This window comes from Drosophila sechellia, chromosome X (genome assembly GCF_004382195.2).
Source record: "Drosophila sechellia strain sech25 chromosome X, ASM438219v1, whole genome shotgun sequence".
In the NCBI taxonomy this organism is placed as follows: Eukaryota; Metazoa; Arthropoda; class Insecta; order Diptera; family Drosophilidae; genus Drosophila; species Drosophila sechellia.
Genome location: NC_045954.1, coordinates 17,046,978 through 17,065,918, shown reverse-complemented (window position 1 = coordinate 17,065,918; position 18,941 = coordinate 17,046,978). Strand labels below are relative to the sequence as shown.

At 43.2% G+C, this 18,941-nt stretch overlaps 4 protein-coding genes across 6 annotated transcripts; 3 read left to right on the top strand and 1 right to left on the bottom strand.

The window, feature by feature from the left end:
- Nucleotides 1-193: 193 nt before the first annotated feature.
- Nucleotides 194-12,775, bottom strand: LOC6618019. 3 transcript variants are annotated; one of them, XM_032725369.1, is made up of 9 exons: nucleotides 12,208-12,775; nucleotides 6,502-7,225; nucleotides 2,886-5,169; nucleotides 2,700-2,826; nucleotides 2,000-2,640; nucleotides 1,706-1,801; nucleotides 1,511-1,645; nucleotides 914-1,437; nucleotides 714-849 (listed from the first exon to the last, which is right to left on the bottom strand). In XM_032725369.1, the coding sequence occupies exons 2-9, from the start codon at nucleotides 7,215-7,217 to the stop codon at nucleotides 714-716; spliced, it is 4,659 nt and encodes a 1,552-aa protein (XP_032581260.1). In that variant the 5' UTR covers nucleotides 7,218-7,225; nucleotides 12,208-12,775. The 3 variants fall into 3 exon arrangements, with proteins under 3 accessions (XP_032581261.1, XP_032581260.1, XP_032581262.1); XM_032725371.1 differs by having other exon boundaries at nucleotides 6,628-7,225; nucleotides 12,208-12,774; XM_032725370.1 differs by lacking the exon at nucleotides 12,208-12,775 and having other exon boundaries at nucleotides 194-849; nucleotides 6,502-7,217.
- LOC6618017 lies at nucleotides 7,643-8,031 on the top strand. Its single transcript, XM_002042289.2, has one exon. The coding sequence runs from the start codon at nucleotides 7,646-7,648 to the stop codon at nucleotides 7,976-7,978; it is 333 nt and encodes a 110-aa protein (XP_002042325.1). The 5' UTR covers nucleotides 7,643-7,645; the 3' UTR covers nucleotides 7,979-8,031.
- Nucleotides 12,776-13,114: 339 nt separating the features above from the next.
- Nucleotides 13,115-14,858, top strand: LOC6618016 (zinc finger C4H2 domain-containing protein). The gene has a single exon (XM_002042288.2). The coding sequence runs from the start codon at nucleotides 13,388-13,390 to the stop codon at nucleotides 14,393-14,395; it is 1,008 nt and encodes a 335-aa protein (XP_002042324.1). The 5' UTR covers nucleotides 13,115-13,387; the 3' UTR covers nucleotides 14,396-14,858.
- A 224-nt stretch (nucleotides 14,859-15,082) lies between these two features.
- On the top strand, nucleotides 15,083-17,980 carry LOC6618015 (dnaJ homolog subfamily C member 22). The gene is made up of 2 exons (XM_032726736.1): nucleotides 15,083-15,448; nucleotides 15,987-17,980. Exon 2 carries the CDS (start codon nucleotides 16,005-16,007, stop codon nucleotides 17,223-17,225), a length of 1,221 nt encoding a protein of 406 aa, XP_032582627.1. The 5' UTR covers nucleotides 15,083-15,448; nucleotides 15,987-16,004; the 3' UTR covers nucleotides 17,226-17,980.
- The last annotated feature ends 961 nt before the right edge of the window (nucleotides 17,981-18,941 follow it).

The window sequence follows — 18,941 nt, the reverse complement described above, 5'->3', positions numbered from 1 at the left end:
CGTTTTTAATGGGTGGTTTTCCAAATGTACAGTCGAAAAGTTGTTCGGAAAAAAGATATGAAAGCTGCGATTGTTTCTCGATTGTTAAAAAGGCTGAAAATTGAAAACTTGCAGTTGACAGTGAGAAGTAGTCTATATACAACTTTGCATTGATTGCCTCATTAATTTGAAATAAATAAACTGAACTTGATGGTTTAATTATATCGAAATAATCATTAGCAAATGAATTTTATTAATTTAATAGTTTCAAATGTAAGCAAACATTGAATAAATGCGAATCCAATTAAAAACATATGTACGTATAAAAATTACAATTACGAAATTTTAGGTTACGAAACCTAAAATTTGCTGCTCGGTGTGGCTGTGCCTAACTAATAGTTAGCATACATATCTACATATGTAGATAAACACTAGATATGTCAGATATCGAGCTATGTTGAAGACAAAGGGCATATACTTAGTTATACAATCGTTTTTTCTTAAGCTTATATACAATTTGGTATTTGATTAAACGTGATTATTTACAGAAAAAGTGTAAAAAAAATTGATTTTTTCCTTGGCTAATTCGAAATATTGGAAAATTCTCGAAATTGATCATAAAAATATTGCTAAACGTATATATTCCCTAATATTGTGAATAAATTCAGAATATATACAGAAAAATGCACAAGACGGCGGTAAAATCTATGTTTGGCAGCTGGGAGAGGGCACTTCTACTTGATGATGATCTCCGCCGGCGGCAAGATGTTGTCCCTGTACAAGCAGTACCAGATGCTGGAGTACCAAATGGTGCGGTCCATCCACTCGCTGCCCGCCAGGACGTGCCCAATGAAGGGTGCATCGCGCGATCTGTTAGAAAGGATTATATTACACTATTTTATTCCAGTCAAATATGATGTATATGATGTCCCACCTCATGATCTGCGCCTGCGTACGCTCCACAAAGGTGATGGCCCAGCTCCAGGGAAAGTCGCGTTTTCGCTCGCAGCCCAGGTACGCCGTGCTGCTCTGCAAGAAGATCTCCCGCACAATGGTCGTTTTGTCATTCTTGTCCTTCTTGGACACCACAATCTTTCCATCCCGCAGCTCGCACTGCAGCGTTTTAAAGGTTTTCGTTCTGGAGTCGGCGAATCGCAGCTCCTTGCCGGGCGTTACGGTGGCTAGATTTTTCACCGCTCGCTGAATCTCGCACAGCATCTCAACGGGACGTACCACCAGGTAGTTATGCTTGCGATCCTCCTCAGGCCAATAGGACCAATTCAGAATGACATCGAACACCTTGGTGTCATGGTGAAGCGGACGCTCTAAGCTGTCGTTCAGGATCACCTCGTACAGTGTCAACTGATGGGTGGGCAGCTGCATCTTGGCGGAGTATTCGCGGCACAGCTCGTAGGCGGTCTTCGTGGGCGATATGGTGGCATTCACTTGCGTCTTCTCCTGCTCAAAGGAAAGCCACAGAGATTTGGTAAAAACACATATTTTATCATTATTATATTTAACGAAATCCCACCTCTGTTTTGTTTTCAGGATTGGGATTCAGGCTGATCCAGATCTTGATGTCCCCGGACTGCTTCACCGCATCCTTAAGCGTTTCGGCGGCCGCATAATACTTTTGCAGACATGCCAGCATGGCCTGCTCCCGTTTCTAAAAGGAGTATGATCTTAAATCATATATCACATGTATGTTTATTTTAAGTTAACTCACAATTTCATCGGCACTGCAGGGGAAAAGATTCTTGTAGAGCACAACTAGATCACTGAGCACATCCGCCTCCTTTTGTGAGTAGATTAGCTCGTCGCTCTGTGAATTTAATTATAATTTAAAACAAAATCTTTAAAATATAAAAAAAACTACTACTACTAAAGCATCAGTTGGGTACTAATTCTTCTTGATATATGTATGTATATACTTCATTGTAAATCTTTCGACTTTATGGATGTACGAGTTGGTAATTTGTAGAAATTTCGCTTATATCATATAGAAAGTCAATCCCTTTACCTTCTTGGCCAGCAACGTGGGACCCCAGATCATTGTTAGGTTTTGGACACTCATCTTGTTCTTGGCCTGCTGCGAACTAATGAAGACCAGATGACCCACGATTCGACGCAGTGTTTCGCGCTCGATGGCTGAGAGGCGGGCAAGTAGCTCCCGATAGATGGGAATCTTTTCGGTGGCCACCGCCAGCTCCGTGACGAAGACAAAGCTGTCCGTCAGCTTGCCTAGCAATCGTTCGGGTAGATCGCGCATGAAACGCTTAAGGACATTGGCCACATCGTGCTCATTGTATTCATTTCGGGTGATCTCCACATTGAAGGCGTCCGCGCGGAAGGCGCTCATCAGCTTGTGCATGGAGTTCTCCGATCCGGACTTGCGATAAATGCCCTCCGACATGGAACCGTGGATGTACACAAAGTTGATGCACTTGTCCACAATGACGGGCACATCGTATCGCGTAAGCTGTTGATCGCCCAGCGAGAAGCCATTGTTGTGGGCCACTTCGCGGATGATGTGCCTCCAGATCTTTGTCTCGCGTGCAGAACTCATGATCATGTAGACCGCATACGGCGGGCAGTCGATCATTAGCATGGGTCCGCTTTCCACGTGCAGATTGTCAATGGACTCGTCACTCTCCTTCAGCACTGTTTCAAAATATGGGTTTAATGGGATTTTACGTGGATTAGTTTAAGGATCACCTCACCTATGCAGCGCGCTTTCCGCAGATCCATCTTCTCCACATTGCCGTTGGCCTCGCTTACAAAGATCAAACGTCGCTGGCTCTTGCGAAGCACCAACCAGGTGCCGCTCCACTCCGAGGTGATAGAGTTCTGCAGATTAATGGCATATGCATCCTGTCCAGCTAAATCCATCTAAAGAATGTACTCACCTTAAGGTAACACCATCCAGCACGGTAGTAGTGGCAAGTGTACTTCACCGGCAGACTGTTGGTCAAGCTCTCCAGGATCCTTTGCATCCAGACTCCGCGTTCCGACTCCTTGCCCACGCCATACAGATGCGAGACACGCTGCTGCTTCACATTACCCGACGAGCTGCTGGTCATTAGAAGATTGGGATTGGATGACATGGTATCCCCCGCTCCGTTTCCGTTCTTTGGCTGTGACGTGGTTATCTCGAAGCAGTAGAAATGGGTAGCTGTGTCCGTGACGCGACTATTGCTCACGCATTGCAGCGTGGTGATCGTGTCCAGGGGTATCATTTCCCTGGGCGTCTTCATCTCCTGGTCGAGGAACGTCTGAAACTGGCGTTCCCTGAGTATGGCCTTGCGATTCTGCATCTCCTTGAGTATATCCTCCACGACACCGGATGGGAAACGCACCAGCGGACCCTCGTAGCGGATTAGCAAAGGCGATAAGCTCGGTCTGGGCACCATTTGCAGGGCCACCCGTACGTCGGACTGCCGCTGATTGGCTGCCCTGAAGCTGGCCTTTCGTTTCATGGCGTCCATTTTCAGTTTTACATTGGAGATGGCATTCATGGTTTGACGGAAGCGGGAGCCGATGGTGGAGCGATTCTCCTGACCACCGGTGGCATCCTTGCTACCTCCAATGGCTTCCAGGTATGTGGGTGGGCTGTCGCCTTCGATTGTCGGCGTAGTTTTAGAAGTGTTGGGTGTTACATCGGAACCTGATGCCTTATCCGGCACAAACCAGTTGGTGCGGTTCCTTGAGGCACTGGCCAAGTCCACTGGTCCATTGGCCTTATGTGTCGACTCCGGCATTCGGCTGAGATAGGGCTTTGCCCGCTCCTGGTCCGAGTCCAGCATATTCTCCATGCTATCACTCAGCAGACGGGCATTCTGGTGCACTATCTGCGGCTGCTGGGGCTTAGGTGATGTGGCGGCGCTCGTCGTGGGCTCTTCCTCGGAGGTGCACATGCTCACATCGTCCTGCTCCGCCTTCACCGTGCCGTAGGTGTCCTCCTCCAGCAAATGCTCGAGCAGCAGCAACTCATTGCTTTTGTTGGACCTGGCCAGGGTCGAACTCTTGCTGCTCAGCGGGTCGAACTCTTCTATGAGGGCCTGCGGCAGGGGAACTCCGCCCACAGCTCCTTCGCAAGCATCCAACTCCGAATCCTCGGTGATGCAGGCCAGCTGCTGCTGCTCCGCCACCTGGTTGGGGGTCAGCACATTGCTGCGACTGCTCCCTGCTGTGGCCATTTCAAAGAGTTTGCCATATGTTGCCTCCTGATTGGCATACACCGGTTCGGGCGAGGAGCTCCCCTCCTGTTCCTCATCCCCATCCTCCTCCACGTCCTCGTCTTCACCGTAGAACTCCCACGAATCGCTGCGTTCTGGTTTCGGTGTCTTGGTCTCCGCCTCGGCATTCTTGGCGGAGATCAGCAGGGATTCCTCGCGCTCTGCGGCCGCTGCAGCCCGATTGAGTTCCTCCAGCTGGGCAGAGTCGACGGGCGGACGTCGCAGTTCGATGTGTTCGTAGTTCTTCCGACGCTTCTGGCGCACCGGCGGCTGCAGTGCATCCATGCGGAACTGCTCCGGTTGCTGGGAGAGGCGGGGTGGAGGAAAGGCAGGCATGGGCATTCGCGGCGACTCATCGCCATTTGAGGAGCTGCTGCTCAGCTGCCGCTGGTTGCGCAACTGCACCAATTGGGCAGCCTCCTGGGCGAGATTCCTGGACATTGGCGAGTCACTGGGCGAGGGTCGTGATCGCAGTGCCTCATCGTAGCTGGGCGGTTTGCCTTGCGTTTTAGGCACCTCATAGCAGCCGTCGTCCTCCTGATCCGGATCCGTCCGCACATAATTCTCCTTTTGCAGCTTTGCCTCGTTTTCACGCAGATCTGGGAGACCACCGTTTCGGTTCAATGGACTCGAGAACTGGATTGTGTTGAAGACATCCGTATTGGGCATCGTCTGCCGCCTGTCCAGATCCATGTCACCCGATCCTCCTGGCCTTCCGCCTATGCCTATATCCGTCTTGTCCTTATTCCTGCCAAGACTGAAATTGGAGCCGAATCTCTTGCTGGCGTGCTTCAAACTCCGGCCAGCATCCGCTCCGATGATGCTGATTGCCTCCGTGGAGCTCTTGAGGTTCCTGTCCAGTCGCTTCTTGGCTCCCTTGGCCTTGAACGTAATCCGCTCGCCGATGGCTTCTCCCAGCAGCTTAGATGTGGTGCCCAGCGATCGAAGCAGGTTACTAGGGAGTTTAAGGAACACAATCTATTAGATATTTTGACTTTCGGTCTAAAGACTATTCCATTCCCTGTTAAGTTAGTGGTTAAGATCCAAGAAAACATCAAGCTAAAAATGTTAGACCACAAAAATCATCGTGTTCAGAGGGGAGATCATTCCAAAAGATTGAATATGGGAATCAAACCAAACCAAAACACCACTTATCATTCGAAGAACACGAAAAGAAATCCTTCAAGGATTTCCTATTATAAATTCAATACTTAGATTTAAATTATTTCAATATATGAAGAGTGGAAATCACACCAAAACCAATAAAATCCTAAAAAATATTGCTTGACATTTACCAATATGCCGCAGTTATAACTTTGCTTAATATTTTTAAACAATTAAGACTAAGGCACCCGACAATACCTTTCCTATACACGATTCCCTACCGACTGATCTTGAAAACAATTGTCGACCGCACAAAACTCAGATTTCGGTGTGAAAAACGATCTTAAGACTTTCCGCTCTACTATTTTTAAACAATTCCGCTTGTCATTGATCTTGAACAGACGCCGGGCTATTTATAGTGACGAATCCCTTGATGGGCCCATTTATATTCACGGTTGGACAGGGCGGCGGAAGTGATCTTGGCGAGACGCACCTCGAAATAGAAGGACATGGAGTTCCGCAGGGAAGTACATAAATAGGAGGGGATGCTATCAAACTGGAGGCATAATTGAGCCCAAATGTGATGTGTAAATGATTAGTGAAAACAGCTGTTTCCATCACAGGAAGCTAATATAAATCGTTTCAGCTCTACCAAACTCAGAAATGTTGCTGTTAAAAATTAATTATCTAAGTCCAAAGTACCCACAGAAAAATGCCAACTCTGTGATAAACTCTCGTTAAGAAATGGTCGCCAAAAAAAAAGGCTCAATAAACCAGATAGCAATTCTAGCAAATTTGTATAGTAATGCCGAAGCAAAAATGTGATTATTTAACGATGTGTGTTTTGGCTTCAAATGTTTACCTAAATGCAATAACATTTTGTTGTTTAAAAAATTATTGTAACCACAACCGCAAATAAAGAAAAAACATAAAAGAACTCACCAAATACCATAATTAAATTAGAAGTGAAAAGGATTTTAAGAATTATTTTTCTCTGTGTATAAACTTTTATAAACATTTTGTGCTATCTACAACCAAATTTACTACCCAAAAATCCACTTATTAACATATATTCTGTGTATTGTTAGCTTCCATTTCACAGCAACAAAAAATATAAAGGGGCAAAAAAAAAAAACTAAGGAAAGTGCAGGACAAAGGGTAGAAATGATGGTCAATGGTTTACTTGTCATCGTCGCCATCTTGGCTGCCGGAGGACTGTTCTGCGGAGGAGGACTCTGCCTGTGGATGGTGCCCGTTTGGATCCGGGTGATCCGACTGCGGAATGGATGAATCGACGGCGTCTACGTACCCGGGTGACTGCGACTTGAACTTGCCGCTGTGGGAGCTCTCGCTGCAGTCCAGTGAGGCGTTGGACGCGTACCGCGATTCTTCCCGATCCTCGCCAGCTTTGCCTGATGTCTGCACACTGGTGGTGGACAGCTCGCTGCAGATCGAGGCACGCTGGTCGAGCAGAATGTTGAGTGGCTTGGGTGGAATCTGTGGCGCCGCTCGCAAAATCCTCAGGGGCACCTCATCGTCCGGATCCGGATAGGGATCCTCCGGCTCGCCCGCTGGTGGCAATCGCTGGCGTGGAGCTGGCCTTGGTGTCGCATACATCGGCTCCTGGACATTCTCATTGGCATCCGGACCGTAGATCGGCTGCTGATTATCGGAGTTGTTCTCCTGCAGGATCAACTTGCTTTGTCCACTCGATGGCAGCTTCTTTTCCGCACAATTGCCGTGCAGATTCTCCGCATTAATGTTGAGTTTCTTAATGTTATTGTGGTTGATATTGTTGCTGGGACTATTGGGCCTTCTGATCTCGATATTCTCGTAGTTGGCGGGACGCAGCTCAGGATAGAGGCGGCGGGGAGCGGGCACAGGACGCGCCTGCTCCATGGTGGAGCCTAGGGGATAGAGATAGAAAATCGGGTTAAAACTGTTTGTAACAAACTGATAAGAACCGAAAGTATGTATTTTTACGTGATACATAATACCTGAGTAGATATGAAAACTTGAAATTTTTAATCTAGGTAAAGAGACAATCCTCTCTATCTCTAAGGACCATAGGTAGCCGTTAGGTTATCCCAACATCTTTTTGCTCAACATATTTGTGACCTATCGACCTTAAAAGTTACCTGATTAGGATAGCCGAAGGATTTAAGCCCTGTGAGATGACTCAATCCGTACATTATTTACTCTTACAGGTATCCCCTTGGAATTTCAGTAGTTACCTGCTTGAGTTTCCCAGGTTACCTCTTGTACTATATAGGTCTCGAATTTCGCTTGAAACCTCACACTTCTCACCAGTTAACTGAACATTCGACATGTCCACGAGCCTCTTTGAATTCTATCAATCCTCACTGATTTTCTGGAGCCATCTGATCCATCTAGTGCTGCAGTTCATCAAGACCAACTGCTGGAATCACATCACACAGAAGGAGCAGCAGCTGGAGGACCTCAACGAACCCTGTGTCATCTCAAAAACCATGGACGCCTTCGTGGAGGAGCAGCAGAAGCGGGTGCAACGGAAGGCCCAGGAGTACGCCAAAGTGGAGCTACTGCATCGCCTGCTCGTCCAGCAGCAACTACAGGAACTGGAGCAGCGCCGACTCATTCGATTGGCTCTGGCCAGGAGGCGACTGGACTACTCCAATTAGACTAGCCGTGCAATTAGCTCATAATTTATTTAGATTTATAATTTACGCTTAGATTATGCCCAAGTATTCGCAATTTTTAAGTGGCCACATAATTAAGTGCCAACGAGGCAAATGCAAATAAAAAAATGCAGAGAGTGCGGATATTAAAGACACGTGTTTGCATTTCTTCTCGAACGACCAACAAGGTTCACCTCTTCGATCATCATTAGTTTTTCCCCCACTCACAGATGCGCTTTCACTTTCCGCTTTCAAAGTCAGCGCTTTTCAGTCGATTATTTATTCAGTTGGATTGAAACAGAGATTTGAATAAACAATATACAAACTGGCCGAGTGCAATTATCAGCACATTTTCAACGGCGAGCTTAGAAAGTCGGATAGAAAACTAACAAACAACGATAAGTTTCAAATTCAATAAACAAAGTTTGCAGTTCTGTGGAATTTCATAGATAATATGCCCAAAAGGATGTAATCTGACCATCAATAAGTTGCTTTAGGTTTACTGAAAACAAAACAAAACATTTTGGGTATTCAAAGCAACCACACACATTATCCTTTACTTGAGTTAATGGGTATGCAATAGTCGAACCAAACGACCGCAGTGTGCTCTCTAGTTTTTACGTTTATATAGTATAGTAGATAATAGCTTAATGCACCCAACTACTCCCAAGCATTGTAACTCTTACGACCGAAGCATCTGGCATTTGAGAGTTGTTTACATCACTGCTCCATTGATGATCTTAATTTCTTGGGCCCACCCATTGCTACGCTTTCCTCCCATTGCAGTTCCCTGAACTTTTCAACTCTCGACAGCGTCTAAAGTGGACCAGACCCCACCAGATCGGATGGAATCGGATTGGATCGCTTGGCATGGAATTGCAGAGAGTGGACCATCTGGGCATGCCGGGAATTGCTGTCGTTGTCGCTTAAGTGGTCGCCCCACTTCAAATGGGAGTTCTCTCCACTCCAGCAATAGTCCACTTCCCTCGGCCTCGATGATTTTGTTTATAAGCGTTTAAAGTTTAAACGAACCCATTGTTGTGTTTATTGTCGCCGGGGCACTTCTCCTTTTTTTATATTTTTTTGCATATTGCGCTGGATAAGTTGGATGAATGAACTTGATGGATGACTCACATTAGATCGAACCCTAAATTATTTCCCGCGAATATCAGCTAGACCTACTACTACGCCGCCTGTCCCGTCTCCTCCTCGATGATTAATCGAATTTCAAATTTTACGCTCTCACACCAGTGGATATATATATATATATATATATATATATATATATATACTCGAATCGACTCGCATAGTAAAGCGAGTGCTGACCAAGTGAATCAATTGTTTTGCCACACACAATCACGAATACGAATCCACATTCAATTACCCAATTCTGTGACCATGTGGACTATCCACAGTGCGTTTCATAGACGTAGGGCATTATGGTTTTCCTTTTTATATGAAATTGAAAGTTCTTATTACTATTATTTTTTTATGTAGTCACAATAAAATGATCTTAACTCTCTCCATGTAACAAAATTTAAAAGACATGTATTAACTATTTGCTCTTCAATTATTGTCCCCATAGATATGACTGAAATGTGTCACACTTTCGTGTGGTGAGATACTCGCGAATTGTACCCAGTGCATATAGTCAGTATAGTATAAAACACTCTCTATATACACGTTCTGTCCAGATATCGTTCGTATTTATAGTGGCTGGGCAAAAGAACGATAACAATGACGAGCCACCCAAGAGTGATAATTATATAGAGCTGAATGCCAGTTTACATCATGAATGACCGGCCATAGATGATGCTGTGCAAATCCTTGGGATTATATGGTAAACTTGATAGGCAAATCATAACTCTGGATTTATCAATGGCAGCAATAAGCAATATCTATATATGATAAATATGAAACTTAAAGTTCAGATACTATGTTCTGGAAGGAATATTTTCGATGAAGAGTTTTGAGCTTTGATAGCGACAAACATGGCCATAAATCCATCTTGGAGTGCCATTTAAGCCAATTTTGATTTATGTGTATATACATTCATATGTATCATATTTCGCTGATTTGCTCCATTATTTTGCGCAATTATACGATCTAATAGGGCTTACTTCCGTTGCGATAATATTTGGCCAAGCTAAAAATGTATATATTTCAAAATATACATATATGCATGTGCAATATGAAAACGCTTGTACTTAATTCATATTTATATGATTGCATGCAAATAAAGTGATGCATTCATGCGCATTTGCAATTGGATAGTCATTTATTTATTCGCATGAATCACTTGCGTTCTCCCCTTGCGATTTTATGCATTTCTTCTTTTGTTGCATTGTTATTTTGCTAATTACAGCAGTTTCCATGGACCAAGAGCAATGGCAATATGATAGTGCACTGAGAAAAATATAATGCATCTAGTTTGCATGTCAAATATGTACTTCTTTCAGAATCATTGATAACACTTTGATACGTGTTTTGATAATACTTGGTATAATATTGGAATAACTGAAGTTGTGAATAGAGAACAGATATAGATAATGATATTTTCCCTGTGTATCTATACGTATTCTCTGATTCTGATTCACAGACCGCGTTTGAGCTTTGTTTTTGTTTATGTTTAAAAGCGCGATAAGAGCGGCGACAGTAAAAAAAGGCTGAGTTAACTGTTCGTCCCTCATTCCGGGATCGTATTCATGGTGCAAAAAAAACAAAACTGAAACTGAACTGGAGGAAATGGGCACAGATAGTTCCACACTCGACTTAACGCTTCCATGACCCCAATTATATAAGACCAGGGAGTGCGAAGAATCGGAGAATCAGAGGAGGCAGTGTGGGTTTAAGCGATCTCGCGACTCGATTTCCAAGTTGTTTGACAGCATTTTTTGTCGTATGTAAGTTGCCATCGATTTGTGATTTGATTTACACACAGAGAAACGAGAAGACAGGTAGACAAAGAAGAATCCACAAAGCGAACGTTAGAGGGTAAAGGAAATCCCAGACACTTGATTACCTGGACTATCACGAGCGGAATGCTAAGCGTGCAGCTATTCCGTTCATCTGTAAGTCTTTTTGCCCACAAACTACGTTTAAATATGAATCTTTAGGTGTATCTACTGAAGGGTTACAGATTTATGGTCATTTACCATATTGTTTTGACAAGCCATTTAGAACACTCGATGTGTTCCAATTGTAAACAAGAAAAAGCTATTACATAAGTAAGCTATAGTCTTTGAAGAAATGGTAGATTACAGTTCTTCCCATTTAATATAAATATATTGTAGATAGAATGAGCAGCTAATATTCTCTTTTAATGATCATAATGTTGGCGGATCATAGATACATTAAGCTCTAAAAATCCAAATATTTGTCAACTCACGAGTTTGTTTATTTTTTTACGTACCCCAACGAACTTATGCATAGTGTACTTTATTTATTACCATAACTAAAAGATCTTGAGAGGCTTTTATTTATTTAGCCCGTTTTTCGGACTTTTCGCCTGGATTGATCGATTATTTGGTTATTGATTCTTCTGTGAAAGTCAAAGGGAAAAGCGCATCCAATCTGAGAATGTGTGTCGGCTGACTTAATATGTTTATAATTGACTTAATTGCCAAACAATTAAGAACAGCAAAAAAATGTGTCAAACGATGGAGAGAAAGAGAGAGGGGGTAGAGCGTTGGAGAGATGGAGCGGAGAGGCGCAACAGGTGACACCTGTCCCGCTCGCACAGTCAGTATATCGCCAAATGGGAGCGATAAGCAGTTAGAAGCGAAATATATGTATGTAAAAAATTATCATAAATACAGATGTGAACACAGCAATAGGGATATTATAAATTTAGGAAAAATTATTATATTAAACGCATATATGTAAATACATAGGTGACAAAAACACTAAATTAACATATTATGAAAAAAATATATACATGTAGTAACGAAAAGTTTTAAAACATTTAAATGTTTAATGATTAAAGTTCACAATGTTATCAATATTGCCGTATTTCGCTTTATTTACATTTAATTTAGATATTACTATTATTTGGCACATAGCTGTCTCTAAAAATTATCAGCCCACCAACACAGACACACAGCCCGTATATAAACACGGATTGATTAGAACGCATTGGAGAAAGAAGAGACCATTGAAAATCGAAGCCCGCAGAAAAAGAGATCGCGAAGAAACTGCGGCTTTCAAATACAAATAATAAAAATCGCTTTTACCTTTCGCTTTTGCCTTGTTAAAAATTTCGTATGCAGTTTATGCGTGGTCAACTGAACTTCGTTTTATAGTCACAACACACACAACCAGAGCACAACAATAAAAAACAAAACAAAGAGTGTGAGAGAGACGAGGAGAGAGCGGTGGGCGAAAAGTGTCTGCTAAATTGCTAAACAGATTTCCCACACATATCGATATTGCACTGATATTTTACGGCCGCAACTTGTTGACACATTTCCACAAACATTTCGGCCCAGTTTGCAACAACTTTTTTATTTGTTTATTTATTTACTATTCTTGCGGAATGAATTACTTGCGGAATGTCTCACACACACATACGCGCGCGTACGCATTGTTTGCATCCGTCTCTCTCTCTTGCACGATCGGTGCACGATTGTTGTTGGCTTCAAAAGGGAACAACAACTATTCGCTAAACAAAATTTGACAATTCGCGGATGGAAAAGTCATGACCAGAACAAGATTCTTTGTTTTGTCCCCAAAGCCCGCTTTCCGAACCGGATTTTCCGATCCGAACGATCTGCGCCCGATCGAAAAATACAAATGCATAATGTAATATAACGGGGCGCGCCTAGTGTGACCGTTGGTGGTAAGACGGGGATTGCCTGCAAAAGTGATACTAGCTATTAATTTTTGTTAGATGTATTATCTCGACATGAATGCCAGATTTCAGTTTTTTGCCACTAATATCAAGCAACTGGAATTTAGCGGATTTTTAAATTTAAAAAGCACCGCCCAAGGTAAAATCATTAAAGCGCTTTGACTACATAAACTATATCATTTAAGTAAAATTGTACGCACTGCCAGCTATCGATAGCAAGTAATCGGCTGGTCGTGATGAAATGGATAAAATTGCTTCCACTCTCTGGTAACACTGCATTGTATACCAGAAAAAAATGGTATTAGCATTAGCAGCGAAAAAATCAAGTAAATAAAGAAAAAATCAATTAAAAGTGCGCCATTCTAAAGGATCATCCCAAAATATTCGATCATCAATATCAGATGCTTAAGAATCGGCCGGAAAATCCGACACCGAACTATTAGGCTAGTGAAAAAGTGCAAAATAAACATTCGCCCAGTGGAGGGGGCCATTCAAAAAAAAAAACACTCGAGAGTCTTCCGAAAATACACATATTATACCACACGGATCGCTTTGGATCTATAATGGCCACCAGCGAGATCTCGAGCTCCAATGAGCGGCACTACTACGCCAAACTGGAAGCCATCAAGGACATCAGGGACAAGACGCTGTCGCTGGAGAAGCTCAAGGTGCGGATCATCAAGGAGGTGAAGCTGAGCGACGACGAGGAGAAGTGCCTGGAGGAGTACCGCAAGGAGATGGAGCACCTGCTCGAGGAGAAAATGTCGCACGTGGAGGAGCTGCGCCAGATCCATGCGGACATCAACGACATGGAGAACATCATCAAGCAGACGAAGGAGAACCAGACGCGCTCCTTCGACATGGCCAATCGGGTGTACGAGGAGTACCTGGCCCTGAAGTACCAGATTGATCACATGCGCCGCGACTATCTCGGACTAAGCCCGCTGCGAGATCTGCACGAGGAGGAGGGTAGTCCCATTTCAAAGGATCGCTTCCAGACCAACTTCCTTAAGGTGGCCGCCCAATCGGCGGCAGCAGCAGCTGCTGCAGCTGCGGCGGCGGCCTCGGTTAATCAGAACTCGTCGCTGGCCCGTCCGCATGCCCGGCATCCTCTGATGCCGGAGGCCACGGTCACCGCGCTGCCTTCTGGCGGCGGACAGGGCGGCGTTGGTGGTGGCGGTGCTGCAGGCGGTGGTGGAGGATCTGTGGGCGGCGGAGGCGGCGGTGGCGGCAATCCTGGACACGCCTTCATGCCACCCGCACCGCCGGGAGCGGGCAGTGCTGCTGCCGCCGCCGCTGCTGCTGCAGTGCGTCTGGGCAAGGGCGACTTCTCAGCACCACCGCCGCCGCCGCCCCCAAGCAATCGGCTACAGCAATCGCCCTCGATCGGCATCGGCCACCATCCCTCGTTCCGCTCCGACTTCAATGTGAATCTCCGCCAGCAGCCGCCGCCCATGAAGTCCTGTCTGTCCTGCCACCAGCAGATCCACCGGAACGCGCCCATCTGTCCGCTCTGCAAGGCCAAGTCGCGCTCCCGCAATCCCAAGAAGCCCAAGAAGAAGAACAACTAAGCGGCCACCGTTCAAGACCAGCAACTACACTCATCTTAAGTCCGGAGCTGGTTCCGGAAACTTAGCGCACTAATTTAAATGTGTTTTTTTTTTGCCTCATCTATTTATTATTAATCCCAATGGAAAGTATTACAACGACGCAAGGCGGGTGTGCTCGTGATTGTCGGAGAAGTTTTAAAAGAACGTCAAATAACTGCATTAATATTTTATAAATTATTAGGGTATTTAAAAACCTCTGAACAAATTATTCATGACAGGCCGGCCATTAACAAATTCTCATAACAATTTTAGTTGGTAAGCCCAATTTGATTTTTATTTTTACTATAATCATAGGCTAAGTATTTTTTAAAAGCTCAAATAACGTGTCAAATTATCGAGAACAAAAATTTTGTTTATACATGTAATCCATGCTAAATATGCAACTGTTATATTTAAGCAGCAAAAAAAAAAACACAAATATCAATAAAAATATTTCATTTTTAAATGGTTTTTTTTTTAAATAGATTTGAGTGTATAATGTGTATTTTAATACAATGATTATAACTGATCCTTATACATTTGCATTATTTTTTATCCATTTTTACATCTTACATTTCATCGCTTGTGATCTAAAGAGTATTGTAAGTATACAACGTACTAAAATTCAGATCCATGGTATTTTGGCCCGTCCCTGCACTTGGTCACACCTAACTTCAGCGGAGCAAAAAGTTCGGATTCTTTATTCAATATTTTAATCCAGCCCGCAAAACAACAAATTCGTATTTGTTGCGCCAAGTCTCGTTGTTTCAATTGCAATTTTAGTGAAACAGCAACAACCAATTCAAATTGAACGCATCAGTGCATTTGGTTTTCTTCTTTTTTTTTTTGGTTTTTGTGGATCAGTTTGTCGTTTTTGTTCTTGTTGTCGGTGCGTGCGTAGAATTTGTGAAAAGAGAAAGTTCTGCGCCGCGTCTTTCTCCGCCTCTCTTTCTCCAATTCTCCGCACAGTCGTGGCCAAGAAGTTGCGCCTGCGCAGCGACAATTTCACAAGAAATCGAGGTCGATCGCAAGTGGGTAAGTGTCTTTCACGGAAAGTGGCCCAAAAAGTGATGTTTAAAGCCTGTAACTAAAATAATAATAATAAATTGTATATCTTCGAAACTCTTTGCTATTTGTAGGCTTTGTAAAAGACTTCTTTATAGGCCACCGTTCTTTATTGGTTGGTTTTAGCTCGTTACTACTTAAATGTGTTTGAAATACAAAAAGCTTATCTTTAATTAGTTAAATATGCTACATCAAATCGTGTTACTTTACCTAAAATGTTCATAGGTATTATATATTATATGTTGCTATGTGTTGTATATTGGATATGCTTGTTATGTTAGATATGGACGATTGCTCATGGTGACACTATTTTATATTTTAATTTATACACAATTATGTATAATAATTATTTCATAATTACTGTTTTTAGAATAATATTAATGTTGTACTACCAATGGTTATTATGTTATGTTGTTATTTTATGTTTTTTTCTTTCCATAATATGGTTAGTAAAACTACTTTCGAATTATCCCATTTATCATAACAATTTTGCCCCCGTCCCTTGCAGTAATCCTCCTGGAACACCATGGGCACCACGCAGACAGTATCTCCAGCGGCTGGAAAGGATAAGACCAACGATACCTCCAAAGGATCTCCTTCGAAGGCTAAGTCCAATGGCCAGGTCCAAGGCAAGACCAAAAACAAGGAGGTCAACGCTCTGCCGCCCCAGAAATCGGTGGTCATCGCCTATCTATGCTGGCTTTTCGGCGGAATCTTCGGCCTGCATCATCTGTACCTGCACCGCGATCGCCACGCCTTCATTTGGTGGTGCACCCTGGGTGGCTACATGGGCATTGGCTGGATGGGCGAGCTCTTCCTGATCCCCGAATATGTGCGGGATGCCAACGAGGATCCCAAGTTCGTCAAGATGTTCGTGGCCAAGCTGCAGGCGTATCCGAAACCGCCGTACTCCTCGAAAAGATTCGTGGGCCAGGTGATGATCGGCCATCTGTTCGGTCAGGTGTGCTCCATGGCCATTCCGGAGACGCTGGTCGTCGGCTGGGATCTGAGCTTCCTGCACTGGGCGATACCGCTCTTTGTTTCCCTGGGCGTTTGGCTGGTGGGCAACATTGGCCGGGAGCAGGGTGTATGGTGGCACTGCCTGCTGGCCGCCTATCTGGCGTATCCGGCCAGGTATCTGATATACGACGAGACCTACTCCTTGCTGCTCACTGGTCTCGTGGCAGCACTGACCTTCGACGGCTTGTCCAAGCAATGGCGCAGGACTCCGCCACGAAGGGGAAGCCCCGGTGAGAGGACCTTCAAGCTGACCACCGCCGTGATCATCTACTGCGCCTTCTGGGGCAGCTTCCTGTACTTTAACGGCACCATTTCGGACGAGGACGGCGGCGAAGTGCCCATCCACGAGGCCATCCATAACTTCTTGGCCTCCGCCTGGTGGACAGATCTGAAGCAAGCCCTGCAGGACACCTATAACTATGCGCAGCATCACGGCTGGTACGAGACCTGGAAGGAGGTGTTCGAAAGCATGGACGTGGATGGCGAACGCAATTCATACAAGGTCTTGGGCGTAAGTGCCACCGCCTCGCAGGCAGAGATCACCGCTGCGTACAGGAAGCTCTCCAAGGAGTACCATCCCGACAAGGTCAAGGACGAGGGCTTGCGGGCCCAGGCCCACCAGCGCTTTATTGAAATCCAGCAGGCGTACAGTGTGCTCAGCAAGATCAAGTCCAACCGGCGGCGCAAGAACAAGCAGTACCAGGAGGAGGAGGCCATCGTCCTTTGAGCGGAGCACTCCTCCATCTAGTCTAAGTATTTATAACGACTAGGAACTAAGATTCATTAAATGCGATTACTTAAAGCAATAGTACCCAAATGCTGCTAGAGCACATATTGCGAATTCTCTAAATGTTATTCATATTAATTAGCTAATGCTGTATTTGTTTCCACATTTATTTATTACCATAAATCTGCGTTGTTTATTGTCAAGACTGCGTTAAAAAATATTAAAGCACTCTAAAATACATTCAAAACACCAAATGCTAATCAAAAATTTCATTTTACTGGGTATCTATTAGTCGGTCAATCGCGAGTAGAAAAAATAGAAAATTAGTTGCGCTTACGTGTCGACCGTTAAGAAAATACCTTTAACTAATTACCGCGTGACCTGCAAAACATTACCAAATCACGTTTCCCTTTCTCAGTGAAAGAATTCATTTTAATTAGATTTATATTCATTTATTTATTTTATATATTTTACATAATATAATGAACTACTTACGAGACTAAGCAAAAAAAAAAAGAAAAATATTTATTGTAATTTTTTCTCTCACAAATTTGTTATGTGCGTGTATTTTTTTCACTAATATTTAAGTAAAACGTTTAAATAAAACGAAAAAAATGTATATATATCGTTTTGTAGATGTGTTTATGGTATATCATTAGATTTCACTTTAGTATTAATTGCCATCGCAGCGAGTTTGAAGAAGAAGAAAAATCAAACTCGAAATCGAAATCGAAAAACAAAAAATAGTAAAAATAGGGTTTACGAAAAAAAATATATAAACAGGAAACAATAACTCGCTTAATTTTAGTTTAAAACATAATACTGAGCAAAAAATGTGTATATAACATTTTGCCTACTAGATTTTTTGCTTTTTTGTTTAAAGATATTTTTATATATTAATTAATTGCTTTTCGTTTTGTTTGTTTTTCCATTTTTGCACTGATCCATCGAATATATATATTTTTTAAATATATATTTCATAAGGGCCAGTATTTTTAAGCTTTACAAATTTGACTATTTTTATATATTTGTTTTTTTTTTTTTTTGTTGTGACTGTTTTTTTGTGTTTCGTGTGGGGGTGTTTAGATTATCACGTTTTCTTTTTTCTTTTTCAAAAAACAAAAACTCAATTACAAAAAAAGAGGGGTATTACAATTTTCGTATAGGGATAGACTATATTTAAAATACGTTTTAAAATAAAATAACAATTTGTTAGGCATCGTACACACACACACTGCTGCAGTGTGTGCGTCTTGTATATAGGTGTATAGGTGTGTGCTTTTTTTTTTGTATGATTGTGCGGTACCAAGTTTTTAAGAACGCACCTTTTTTCAAATATAAATGTATCGATAGTAAACTGCTCTTGAATATCAAAATGCATATTTCAGAAACTGTTTGTTTGACTTTCATTCAGCAAATAAAAAACACTTGCGATTTTAAGTCGATCGATTATATCGAATTTTTCGATAGGTCTCGATTGATTTATATTTGAAAACAGGAAGTCCGTTTCAACCGAGTACGAGTGTGCTTACACCTAGACTAACACACAAAGGATTTGCATTTCCGGGGCTTCTCACTGCCTTTGCATTCAATAGCATTTCGCTCTTTTCGATCTCTTCTCTGTATGTACAAACTAAAGTTAAGCCAAACTCCGTTGGACTTTGAGCTAAATGGTTTTTCTCTTGCAGGATCGGGTTTTCGTGGGTGAGGGTTACA